Source organism: Clytia hemisphaerica, unplaced genomic scaffold (genome assembly GCF_902728285.1).
Source record: "Clytia hemisphaerica strain Z4C2 unplaced genomic scaffold, Clytia hemisphaerica genome assembly, whole genome shotgun sequence".
Taxonomy (NCBI): domain Eukaryota; kingdom Metazoa; phylum Cnidaria; class Hydrozoa; order Leptothecata; family Clytiidae; genus Clytia; species Clytia hemisphaerica.
Window position 1 is genome coordinate 506514 of NW_027104293.1, and position 13530 is coordinate 520043.

At 35.4% G+C, this 13530-nt stretch overlaps 1 protein-coding gene across 2 annotated transcripts in view; it reads right to left on the minus strand.

The window, feature by feature from the left end:
- Positions 1 to 13530, minus strand: part of LOC136817142 (uncharacterized) — a 31744-nt gene that overhangs the window by 12922 nt on the left and 5292 nt on the right. For both annotated transcript variants that reach the window (XM_067073478.1, XM_067073477.1), the window contains exons 4-11: positions 13204 to 13311; positions 12574 to 12645; positions 5426 to 5938; positions 3418 to 3615; positions 2870 to 3015; positions 1952 to 2102; positions 1040 to 1176; positions 197 to 345 (exon numbers count right to left, since the gene is read on the minus strand). In XM_067073478.1, coding sequence (XP_066929579.1) covers positions 197 to 345; positions 1040 to 1176; positions 1952 to 2102; positions 2870 to 3015; positions 3418 to 3615; positions 5426 to 5938; positions 12574 to 12645; positions 13204 to 13311 — 1474 coding nt within the window. The remainder of the gene's footprint in view (positions 1 to 196; positions 346 to 1039; positions 1177 to 1951; positions 2103 to 2869; positions 3016 to 3417; positions 3616 to 5425; positions 5939 to 12573; positions 12646 to 13203; positions 13312 to 13530) is intronic.

The window sequence follows — 13530 nt, forward strand, 5'->3', positions numbered from 1 at the left end:
TTCAGAAATTAACTTCTTAACAGTAGACTAAAGTCTGTGAATATTTTTAGGTAAATTTCTTTCCATTTGCTAAAAACTGTTTTTTTTTCAGAATGCAAAAAAGAACGGGGCGCTAGAAAGCGAAATCGACCTTGCTTTTCATAACGCCTCAGAAATTACTAGCCACACTGCTATCACAATGTTTCCTATGTCTTACCCGCTATGGTGACCCAGCACTTCGTTTTCTTGAGACAAGATGGCAGTTTCTTCTTCTTCTCCCTTGTTCACTCTCTCCTTAATTTCTTCGTCCATAATATCAAATGATTTTGTCTTCGTCAGTTTATCCATGGACATGTTTTCCGTGGCCTTGCGAGAAAATGAAAAATATTTGTTTGAGAATTTTATCCATATTAGCAGAGGAAAAGTACACAAAAATACAACAAACTGGACATGATACGTGTGGTTTTTTCCAGTATTTTCTTAAAATATTGTTTCTTTAGACGACGCTCTCAAATTTGACGTTATACAATTCTTCTTGGAAATTGAATTAAAGAGCGTCAACTGTACATAAGGTGTTTCAGACTCTGGCGGATTTAACACAATAGAGAAAGTACGTTGGAAACATGCGAAAGAGTGCAACGCTCGTTGGTCGAGAATGAGGGAGTTTATCCTGTTTTCTATTTACGCTAGAACCTGAGAGATCGAATGCTGAGGTGGATCTTTGATCAGAATACAAGCTACTGAATCTGCACCGACCTGACGGTTACCGGGAAGCGAACCCTCAACCTTCAACCCTTAGATTGTAAGGTGAATGTTCTACCGACTGAGCCACCTGGATGCATACATAGATTGAAAAATCTGTACAGTTGACACTCTCTAATTCGAACTCGAAGGGGGAAGTCGAATTTGTTCGAATTATAGAAGGATTCAAATTATAGAAAGATTCAAATTATAGAAAGCTAAGGTTTTTCCTTGAAGGGGGATGATGATAAGTTCGAATTACAGAAGGATTTGATTAATAGAAGTTCGAATTAGAGAGAGTTGATTGTATCATGTATACCTTATCATTAGCAGTAGGTGCTAGTGTGATTTTCTCCGTCACAGCGTCAGAAGGTTTATTCTTTTCTTCTCCATCCGGAGCAAATTTATTGACGGTTGGATCTTCTCCCCATCCTGAATCATTGAGAGCTTTCACACCTAAAAAAATGAGAATTTGTTTTCTTCTGTATTTTTCCTGGTGGTATAATCTTATGGTCTCTAGCCGGAAGGTTAGGAACTTCAGTGTTTGTATTATTTGTCAGGCTATGCAAAACCAAAAGATGTTTTTCTTTCTTTTTCTTATTTTTTTTTCTCCATTTTTACACGCACTGTGTCGTAAAGAGTATTATGGTGAGATTAATACCCTAAAATTGTCTATTTGAAGTCGGAATGCTTATTCATAGGGTGTGGACCTCCAAAAACCCGAGATTGTTATAATTTTTTTTTGCAACACGTGATTTCACAAGGTTAAAATCCAACCTTTACTTCCCGCACATGCCATACCAGTACGATGGCCCGGGGGGAGGCACTCAAGGTAAATGACCTACCAGACGTTCGGCCCTTAAGGGTAGGTTTTTCATAGTTCAGCTAGTGCACTGTAAGGGTAGGAAATTACAAAACTGCACTGAACTGCACTGTAAGGGTAGAAAATTGTGATAAAAGGCAAATTTTTCGGTAAAATTGGCACAAAATTGGTCAATTTTTGAGGAAAAATTCCACATTTTCTTGGAAAATTGCAAAAATTTTCGCGCTTACGGGCGAGAAATTTTGAAAAAGTGCACTGTAAGGGTATGATTTTTCATGGAAATTCACTGCACTGTAAGGGTCCGATTTTAGAAGCCAAATTTTGGGCCGAACGTATGGTCGTTTTCAGATCGAGTGCCCCCCCCCCCCCGGTACGATGGGTACGATTATGGTATTTCACAAGACTTACCATAATTATTCAATATATGTTTGATTGTGTGTTCACTGTGCATTGCCTTTTTATCCGCTTCTGTTTTCTGTTTTGCTTTGTCTTCTTTATGTTTGTTGGCAAATAAAGCTTTAATCTTGTTGTCCGAAAATTCTTTACCTTCTGATGTTACCTGTCCGATAAAAAAACACAAGGTCGTTTGGTAACTGTAGAATGAGGATCTTAAGTTTATGACTTATCGAGCAAAATGTCCGACATATATTGGCAACATATACATATAGTATTTTTATCTAACGTTACAGTCCGGGGATGCCAAAAATTTGCGAAAAAAGTGACCCTGTAACGAACTGTATCCCTGTATCGGATCAGCGGAAAAATAGTCCTTAATACACGAGTTGCAAAATTATATCAATGCAGTCAAAACATGTGATTACTCGAAAAAGTGATTTTATTCCCATGTTACTTGCTTTACAGCTGATACCTTTATTAGTGTCAATAAATTCGAACTAATCAGAAATAAATGTCATGTATCGAGCACATAAAAACATCGAGTAAAAGCGTGTTTTGTCTAGAATTTTTTATTTTGTAGGCTAAGATGTTCTTTAAAATATAGTACCATGGTGCAATATTGGTTGTCTAAAAATACAAAATGGCGGCTATCTGCACTGCTTTAAGTCTGAAATATTTTTCATGTATGTCACTGAGATAACATTACCTTAGGCAAGATAAGAGTGTCATTTTTTTTGTCAATATATCATTTGAAGGCTTCCAATCAGATCTTTCGCCTACTAGATCGAATCAGCGGAAAGAGAGTCCTTGATTAAAGGAAGGTCGCTAATCATAGGAATTTTCTTTGTTAACTAAAAATACAAAATGGTGGCTATCTACACTGCTTTAAGTCTGGAATATTTCTTATGTATGTCACTGAGATAACATTACCTTAGGCAAGATAAAAGTACCATTTTTCTTTGCCAACATATCATTTGAAGGCTTCCAATCGGATTTTTCGCTCAATAATTTTTCCTCTTCGTCTTCTAATGTGTCACTCATCTCATAAAATAATGGATCTGATGTTTGCTGTGTTCCTATGATAAAAAATGAAGCAAGTCAAATGTCAAATCACCCCAGGATGGACGAAGCCATCCCCTAACACCAAAGTCGAATTTAAGACCGTCATTTTTGGTCATATTCAAAAAATTGATATTCGTTTTTTTGGTTTGACAGAGAAAAGTTGGAAATTTACTTTTGTTTCAGCGAGTTTATGGAGCCGCAAATTAAAAAAAATGCAAAAAAATTGATAAAAATTGACGTTTGTGAGATCTCTAGTGAGTTGATCTTACCACCGGGCACATGACTTATTTCCAGTTTCCGTCAATGAGAAACCCTCTTAATATATTTCTATAATTCCAATCTCTCTTTAAGTCGAATGAATAAAATTCCCAGTTCAAGTTCGATATAGAGAGATTCAACGGTATAACAATTGTTACCTTGCCAATTTGCGTTTCCTTCTCCGCCATTTTGTTTTTCGATAATTCCTTTCAATATTTTACGTTTTTCATTGTGTGAAGCTCCTTCGCTATCGAGAACTGTACCTAACATTTCCTTGATTTCATTCCCTTCAATGCGGCCTGATGAAGTCTCATTTTTCGGCGCAACAATGTGTTTCTTGGAGCCACTACTTGAAGCTGAAAAGTTTTAAAATATTTAATTTAGCATCCTTTTCATTCATCACAAGAGCAACTTTAAACAGACCAAATCAAAGCAAATCATAAAACTTTTTTTCTCCAAAATTAAATAACGTTTTGGGTGTTTCGAGGGTATAAGCGAAAGAGTTTCTTTGTCAAACCCGTGGGCAACATTTTTACCCCCCCCCCACCTAATGGAAATGGCATGTTTTCTCCAGTACCCAGAGAGACCTTAGTGAGTTTATGCACTTTTGAGGAGAGCGCAAAGTGGCTGAAGCGATTTGGAACAACCCGCAGTTTTAAGTCACAAAATGGGGGGGGGGGGGGGGGTAAAAGTTCTAGTACACCGTCGTCTTCAGTCAATCATGATCTAGAAAATTTAAAATCTAACCATATTCGTCAAAGAAAAAGCAAAACATAAAGACTAGATTGCATTCATCTACCTTATCCAAAAAAGCATTTTGCATTACTAACGGTAGAATTAACTTTTGCTAATCAGTTTTTAAGAATATCTTGCAGAAATGATCCGAAGCAATTGGAGTCTCCATTGGGCTTTTCCAGAAAAAGATTTTACCCCCACTGTTGAGGATATCGATTTTTCGAAATATCGAACCCCCTGGATATCCTACTTGATTAGTAAAGACCCCCTGGATATCCACTCTTAAAATTATGCTCAACCCCCTGGATATCCTCTCTTATAAAGATGGCTGTATATCGTATTTTTTACTTGAAAAGACACTTTACCCCCTGGATATCCACTTTTGAACAAAAATCGTTATCCTTATAAAGATGGCTGTATATCGTATTTTTTACTTGAAAAGACACTTTACTTCCTGGATATCCACTTTTGAACAAAAACCGTTAACCTCCTGGATATCCGATATCCTCAACAGGGGGGCACGGACTTCCGGAAAAGCCCATTACTCTCGGGTGCCTAATAAACGTACATGTACGTTTATTAATTTTGACAAAGATTTTCTTCAATTTCAAGTCTCTACTTGTGCTTCTGAGGCTAAATACCTTTCTTTGACTATGAAGGTTTTATCTATTCGTCAAATGAAAGCAGAATAACCATTATTTACACCCCTAACCTAAACTTGAAAAGACCCTTCAATTAGATTTTTATGCCTCCATTTTCAACCCTGTATGTTTATTTGTTACTGTACGTTTATTAGGAACTCGAGAGTACTCAAACACGCAAGGGGGGCACACATTTGTTCGAGTTATGGAAATTTTATAAGGCATTATAAGCAACCAGGTTGCTAATGTTTAGACAAAATGAAATTTGCTATTTCACTATCTCTTAAAGCGTTAAAGCTTTTTAGATAAATTAAGCATGGCAAACAATAGCCCTTCAACTAATAAAGCATAAATATGGTTTAATATCAGGGGTGGTCAAAGCAAGTTTTTCAGAAAATGAGCTAGAATGCTAGTAAGCAACTCCAGCCCTGACCCGAAAATTGGAGTTGGAGTTGCTTCTGAAAAAAATGTGTAACTCAATGGGCGAAAAAATTTGTCAAAGTTAAGGAGGTATTTGAGATATAGAAGAATTTGAGTTATAGAGGGCTAAGTAGTAAAAGACCTGGTGGGGGGGGGGGGGTACTTAGGCAAATAGAGGGTACGGTATGTGCCGCCCTTAAGGGTACCTTTTTTAGATCTCCAAAGTCCCGCTAAGGGTCGTTAAAATCAGAAAATCAAATTTCATTCCCACTAAGGGTATAGGAGAAATAGGAAAACTTTAACTTTTTTGACCCCCCAGAAAGATCGAAATTTGGTCAAAATTGGTCAAATTTCCGGTAAGGGTCGTTACCTTTTGGGTCTTCAATATCTCCATCACAATAAGCCCATAATGCATCACGATCATAATTACTGCTTAGCGAACACCACATTTTTCTGCCATCTTTAGTTGGTAAACAATTCCTATGTACTTCCGAATTATACCGGAAAGGTAGCACGCAATATTCACCACCAGCACCTATTTTTGATGTGCCCCCATAGACCTTGATTTTGGCTTCAGTTGGAGGACTACGTCGATTACCAGTCTGCGGTAGACTAGAAGATGATTTTTCTAGACTTTTGATTTTTGATGTGCCTTTTGATGTGTCTTTGGTGAATTCAGCGAGGTTCTGTTGTAATAATTCCATATCATTGTCACCAAGTCTTTCTCGGATCCAGAAATCGAACTCATTTCCCTGTTGTGGTAGGTTTGATTTTGATTGTATAGTCTGCGATCGTTTCGCGTTGTAAGGTCTGCCGTTTATACGCAATTTTCTTGTTCCTGAATGTCTTGTAGGTACTCTGTTTCTTCTGATGAAATCGTTTTCTGAATAAAAATGAAAGATGTTTGATTTCATCCAAGATGTAAAGATGTGACCCTGTTAGATTTTTTCAGCCAGTGTGGTCAAAAATAACGGATTGAAACTTGCCGGGGATCTTGTTTTTTATTTAATTCTATCATTGTTTTCAAGTTAGAGAATTCAGCGGAATTGGAAAAAGTAACGCCATATTTTGCATTAAGGACTTACATATTTGAATTTTTTTCAGCCAGTGTGGTCAAAAATAACGGATTAGAACTTGCTGGGGATATTGATATCCTCTTGTTTTTTATTTAATTCTATCAGTGTTTTCAAGTTACAAAATTCAGTGGGGTTGGAAAAAATAACACCATATTTTGTATTAAAGACTTGCTTATTTGATTTTTTTTTCAGTGGAGACAAAAATTGAAGTATAATTTTCCATTGGGGACGATGTTTTGGCCAGTTTAACCAATATGAGGGAGGTCCCACCGGATCTGTGATAAGGGGGTGTAATGGTTACCGTTGCGTTTGAATTCAGAGAATACTAAGGTTTTGTTTTAAAACAAGAGTGATATCGTTTGCTTACTCATCAGTTTTAATTCACAAGCTTTTTTATATTGAATTGACACGGATGTGGAGCAAGATTGGTCAGAAGAGTAAAAGAAAAAAATTTTTTTTGCTTATATCAGCATAATATAACAATAGGAAGACACTGTCCTGATATGAAACATGTGTCTGATAAAAAACGGAAATACTTATGTAAAAATAAAATCTTTAAGTCAAAAATTGATTTATAAAGGTAGCAAGCATACGATAAACAGCCTCTTATCAAACCTGTTAAGAAATTAGCTCAGATTTCATGGTTTTCACTTAGAAACAGTCCATAACTTTTTTATGAATGAAATATATTTACCAGGACAATGGCATAACTGGCACAACACAAGTAAGTAAAAATAATGACAAAATGTTAAAATGACAACCAACGAATTTATCCATTTCTCTGTGTTTCTCTCACAGCTCGGGTAACATTCAAAGATAATCTTTAAAGTCTGTCTCAAAATAATTTGCAGCTGGAGAAAAAAATGGCTGTAACTTTTGATAGAATTCGAATCAAGTTGCGATTTTGTGCTCGTTAAAAAGATATTCCTGAGTGGAATATTATGAAGTAAAAAATTTGAGAAAAAAAAGGATAATGAAAATGAAAAATGAAGAAGAAAATAATCAACTTCTTGTAGAAATGTGGTATAATTACCATTTTCACAGGAGTGATTCTTCAATCTTAGATCATCATCAGTTTGAAAAGATTTTTCAAAAATATTCATTCAATCAAAAGATATCAAACAAAGTTTATTGCTGGTTGATCGACAGAAGGCTGTTTTCTTGTCGTTTTTTACTACTTTATAGTGTTTATAGAGTCAACCAGCATCGAATTCTATCAAAAGTTACAGCTATTTTTGTCTCCAGCTGCAAATTATTTTGAGACAGACTTTAGTATGGATTGCAATAAACCTTTTCATACATTACGTCACGATCAACGCTTACCTCGTTTTCAAAAAATTGCTAATTGGTAATTGATTCCCAGGGGAGTTCGTAAGAAGTCTCTATTTAAACAAGAGCAACACTTGAAGACTCAAGAGATTTACTCGTTGCACTCAAATGATTTGTGAAAAGGCCCTTGCTTGTATTTTTTCGAAGATATTGAATTACATCGCTTTATTTATCAGTTCGGAATCCATAAATTGGTTGATTTCATATGGTGTCATAAATTTAAAGATAGTAAAATTTGAAATACATCACAACAAATAATATTGGAGATACATAAATTAAAACCATTCCGAGAACAAAAAAAAGGAGGATAATAAAAACAAAAAACAATTCGATAAAATCAAAAATAGGGAATGGGGTTAAACAACTTAGCATAACACTTAAAATTACGGACAAAATCAATAAAATTAAATTATAATTCATGTTGTATCTTGCACATAAAATCAAGTTATTTTGTCCATTGAACTCTTTATAATAATCTTCGGTTAACCTATCAAAAGTCCAAGATTCTTGACCACCTTGGGGCATCGAAGGTTCCTGAATACCTATTTTTGACATTATCGACTTTATAGATTTGAAGAGTGATTTTCTAACAGTTGGGTTTAGCTCCAGGTATTTTTCCGGATCTTGAGGGTGCAGTACGAAGACTCTACTAAGGAAAATACTTGGGTTAAAACAAACTTCTGGTATAAATGTAACTTCAGGGTGTTTTTCCTCTTTCGTTAGCTTTGTCAGGCGGTATTCCATAGGACCATATGATACATCGGAGACCATTCGACTAGATAGATCTTCATAAAACTATGCATAGGTTGAGTATGTCTGTTTTTCAGCTTCATATTTTCCCTGTTCAATAAAGCGTATTACCCCTTCTTCTACCTTAAGTCTAGCGTTGATTGGGAATTCGTGGTTTTTGAATATTTTGATAGGATATTGTATGAAGTTATAACAACAACAGCAAAATATAACAGTACCATCCCAATCTTTATAAAAATCTTCTGTGATGCAATCTGTTTGAAAGCGCGTTTCAGTTATTCCTTTCATCATGAGATACTTTCCAACGTGTTTTGGATGCAAAACAAAAACTGCCAAAGAGAATCGACCAGTAAAAGCTAAGATTGAAGTTGCTTCAAACTGGATGAACTTTTCCTTTTTATGGCCAGAAACTTTAAGATCAGGAGAATCTATCTTTTGCTTGATGAAAACATAATCTCCGCAATAGTTTGCTTTACCGAGCGCCATACGTCGCCAAATGTCTTCGTAATATTCCTCATAGCTCTCGTAAATATGCTTTATCTCGTCATAATCTTTACATTCGATAAACCTTTCGATTCCTTCCTGAAAACGCATTTCATTTGTGACGAAGCCATTTCTCGTCGCGTCTTTTTTGAAAATGTTTTTCAATTTCTGATACCATCCTATATCATTTATTTCTACATCCTTTTGGCTTTTTATTTGAGGCTCAATTACCCCTTGCTGCTTTTCAAGTTCTTGAATACGAGTTTCAAAATCAACAACTCGCTTTTCTAAATCACAAATTCGGTCTTTTTCGTTATGAATTTCTGTAAACAGTTGTTTATATTCTATCTTCAAATTTTCGATTTGTTCTTGTGTATCCATTTCTGGTTCTGTATAAATTGACATTAACCTTCTCGAAGTAAAACTATCAATAATGCTATCCCTTGAATACAAGAAACTTTCAGATTTTATGTTTCACAAGATATGATTAAAAAGACTTTTTCTAGAGATTAGATTTCTAACAGAAACACGAGAGCAAACAAACCGCTAATTCTCTATAAGAACGTTCAAAATATTTACAGCCTTCGGATGTTCTTAATTTTTTATTTTTAAGCCTAAGAATTTTCTGAAAAATGTTTTAATTTTAACCATTTTCTGAAAATTTTTGTGTAATTGCCTGATAACTAAAAGAAAATTGGTGTTTTAGTGTCTGCAAAATCTTTAAATGTTCTAAACTTGTTTGTAAAATTTTGGTCATCGAAGCCTTATGTTCTTAAATAGTTGCTCTCATAAAAAACGTGTATACAGTACAACAGAAATTTGAGAAAATTTCTCTAGATCTAACCTTAATTCAACTCTTTGTATCAAATAAAAGATCTTAGCTCTGCCAATAACTATGAGCCCACTCGCCATCCAGCACTCCCCTCTATTACGTTTTTGCTGTCATCGCGATCACAAAAATCACAAGAGACAAACCGAAGGAGACGATATAAAGCAAAGTTGACAAAATCGCCATCCACTTTGCTCGACGAAGGTAAAAACACCAAAATACCGTCGTCTTTTTAGGTAAGCAAAGGCGATATAGAGCCGTACATCAACTATCGACTTTGTTTTGCGTCGACTTTTACCTTCACCCTCGATATCATCCGATGAATAAACTTGCTAATAGCTAGAACGTTAAACATAGCCCGAAAGCACGCCATCGTTCTTAATTATTTCCCTGTCATGATTGCATGTCATGCACTGACCATTATGTATCCCTGGACCAAGCTATACCCGCCATCTTTGATTGAAGTTTTATTTAAAGTTGGTACCGGGAAAAAAGCCTTTGTAGTTTGAAACTTTGCCTAACGACAAACAGTGCTACATCATTAGCGTACAAGCGAAACTAGATCTATCCGCGGGTACCAATTTCAAAAAAACTCCGATCATACCTTAAGTGGATTAATTTTCGCGATTTTCGCGTATTTTGGCCATTTTCGCGAAATTTTGTCCACGCGAAATTTTTAGAATTGCAATTTTTGCCAAAACCCCTAGGAAAATGAAAGAAATTAGGTAAAAAATAGGCCAAATCGCGAAATTTAGTCCACGCGAAAATTTTCAATCTTCCATTCGCGAAATTTTGTCCACGCGAAAATTAATCCACTTAAGGTAATATTTTGCTTGGTCGGCATTGAGTAACTTGGTCCAGGGATATATAAAGGTCAGTGCTATTATGCCAAAAAATCTTTTTTTCAAAAACTTAGGAATCAGTTTGATACATGTTTGGTCCAAATTTCGATCAAATTATGACGTCATAATTACGGTTTCTTTAATTATCAACTTTTTGGGGTAATAACATCCTTTGTCTCAAGATTCAACGACCAACCGATCGAATCATCGAAAACCTTGTAAAAACTCCAGCTTGACCCAACAAACAGAGTGAGTCGAATAATAAGCTTGTCTTAGCAGTTTTCTTAAAAATAAATTTCATAAACGTAATTGAAATTCTTGCTTGTATTTGGCAAATATATACTCTGTAAGAAAGAAAATATTTTAGATTAATCGTCTCTGGTTACACTTGCATGTCCAAACTCACAGTTGAACCTTTAATTAGTGGGCACCATCGCCCTTAAGGGAAGGCCAAATTCGCCAAAAATTTCTTTCCGCCAAATTTTTATTGTTCATTCGCCAAAATAAATTCTCGCCAAATTTCATTTTTTTTCAATCTAGTCTTTATTTCTCCTAAAGACCCTTTTTTCTCCCTTTTTTCATCTAAAATATTGAATAAAAATGGGTCGTTCGCCAAAATTTCTTCTCGCCAAATTTAGAAATTTTATTAAATTGCCAAAATAAATTCCGCCAAATTGTACCAAATTTGGCGAATGTCCGCTAATTAAAAGTATAAACTTTTGATCTAAGAGCTCCAATTTTGAAATTAGGCCATTCCACGGGTGTCGAAAATGTAAAATTGAAGTCTAAAGTACTTATCTGCAGACACTAGAACATAGAAGAACTAGAGAAAGGTTGTTGAAACGCAACAATTTAGTTTTCACGATTCAAAGAATGTCTAGAAATATACTAAATTCGTCGTCGAGGGTCGTGAATTTAGGGTGAAGGAAAAACTGCAAATTTGTAAAACTAATTTGGATAATAGGTTTGTCCACTAATCAGAGGGTCCCCTAATTGAGTGTCCCCCTTTTGGGAACTTTTTTATGAGGATTTGACCTTGAAGTTTATTTATGAATCAGGTATCCATAATATGCACCATTGTCCATTGTCCGTTAATTAGAGGTTTTACTGTAGTGTTTGTGCTAAGTTTTAGCAAAAAATCTAACGTCTTTCAATGAGGTATAGCTGAAAGCTCTAGAGATAATTCCATGAATTACTTGGCTTTGATTAAAACGTTAGATTGAAATTAACAATCCTCCACCAGGGTCTTAAAAAATGTGCATCGCCAAAACAATTAGATACACTAGATCTGATCAACCATCCGTAAAGCGGCGGCGGCGCAAAATTTAAGTTGTCATCTTTGCTCGCATGAGAAAGGCTTAATATTCCTCTTTAGACTTCGCATTATAAGTAATGAGAGCATTCAATTTAGGCGTGCGTTAATTCTATTGTTGCTTGCCTTTTTTTAGCCAATTTTTCAAGTCAAAATTTTAATGGATGTACTTTGAAGTCTCCTGATTTCATTGATATTTTTTTCCAAATCAAATCATTGCACCGAAGGTTACAAACCTAACTAAGTAAATTCTAAAGTATTAATTCATGATATTCATGACGTAATGTTTTTTTACGGAAAGACCCCGGTTTTTACCAGTAGTGGCACTTTTTATATACCTTTTGTCTAGTTTAAAAAGTGCCACTACTGGCTAAAACCGGGCTCTTTCCGTAGAAAACATTACGTCATGAATATCATGAATTCCTTTGAATTCGCTGGTTAGAGAAAAGGTTGAAGACTTTCTAGCCTTCATATTATATGTAATATTTATGATATTCATGATGTAATCTTATGTAATCTTTTCGTTGATTGACACTCCGAATCAAAACATTTGGCCGCCATTATTGGTGGCAAAACAAATGTGTTCCCCAATGTTTTCCAAGCAAGGACCCCCGGAAAAAAATAAGAAAAGATTAATACAGAAGTACAAATACTCCAAATCAAAGAAAAAACTCTTTCATTGAAATTCTTTAATTATCTGCAATAGATTTCCAAAAGATATTTAATTCTATTATATTACGTTACAAGATATTAAGCTTTCTTTTTCGTAAACCCCCGGTTACAATACAAAATAGGTTAGCGGGACAATTTCTTTGCCACTAATAATGGCGGCAAGTTGTTACGTCACATCTATTGTTTAGGCGCAAAGATTACATCATGAATATCATGAATTAATACCTTCGAATTTATGACGGATATGAAACGTTGGCTTGATATCAAGGATGTATGGTCGTGGGATGAATCCTCGCTCTGGAAATAAAACAATATATAGTCTATTGATCAGCTTTTTTATCCACTGAAACGTGGTCAAAGTGATATCCAATTTGGCAACCTTGTCCCCCAAACCTAAACTCATTTTTGGATAAAACTCCAAATAAATCAGTCGATGATGTTATCCTTGGAAGGAGAATCCTCATCTGGTTCCTTTTAGAAAAGTAGAAGCACGGGGGGGGGTACTAGGGCAAAATGGGTTACGGGGATGCGCCGCTGGTCAGGGTACCTTTTGTCCACCTCCATGAGTCCCAGCTAGGATCACAAAAACACCAAAATAGAAAAATCAGTCCCTCATAGGGTGCCTTTTTTGGAAAATTTGGAGAAAAAGTAGAAAATTTTGGAATATCAGTCCAATTCAGGGTCACTTTTTTCGCAAATTTCGGCAAAATTCCCTCGTAGGGTCCATTTTTTGAACCTCAGTGGAGCACCTCCGTCGGTTGACAAGGTTAACCCCCCCTGGAGTAGAAGAGATTGATTGTCCAGGAAAAAAGAAAAGCGTTCTTATTCTTATGAAATAAGAATTTATTAACTTACTGAACAGCTTATGATTTGTTGTCATGTGTAACGGTACTTTCGATTTCCGTTTACCGGATTGTTCCGCTTGAAGGCGTTCACTGTTTGTTACTTCACTTTCCTCGTCATCTAAACATAATTGATACATTCTGGGCTGTAAAGCACACTAGTGTCCGAAAAAAATGATACCCATATAATTCGGACACCTTTCTATATTGATGTACTTTACAAATACGTATATGTAAATATAATAAATACGTAAAAAAAATAAATAAATAAATAAATCTAACATAAGGGTGTTGTGATGTGTAGACAATAGAATGAGACCGGAAGTGCGAGTGCCTCTTT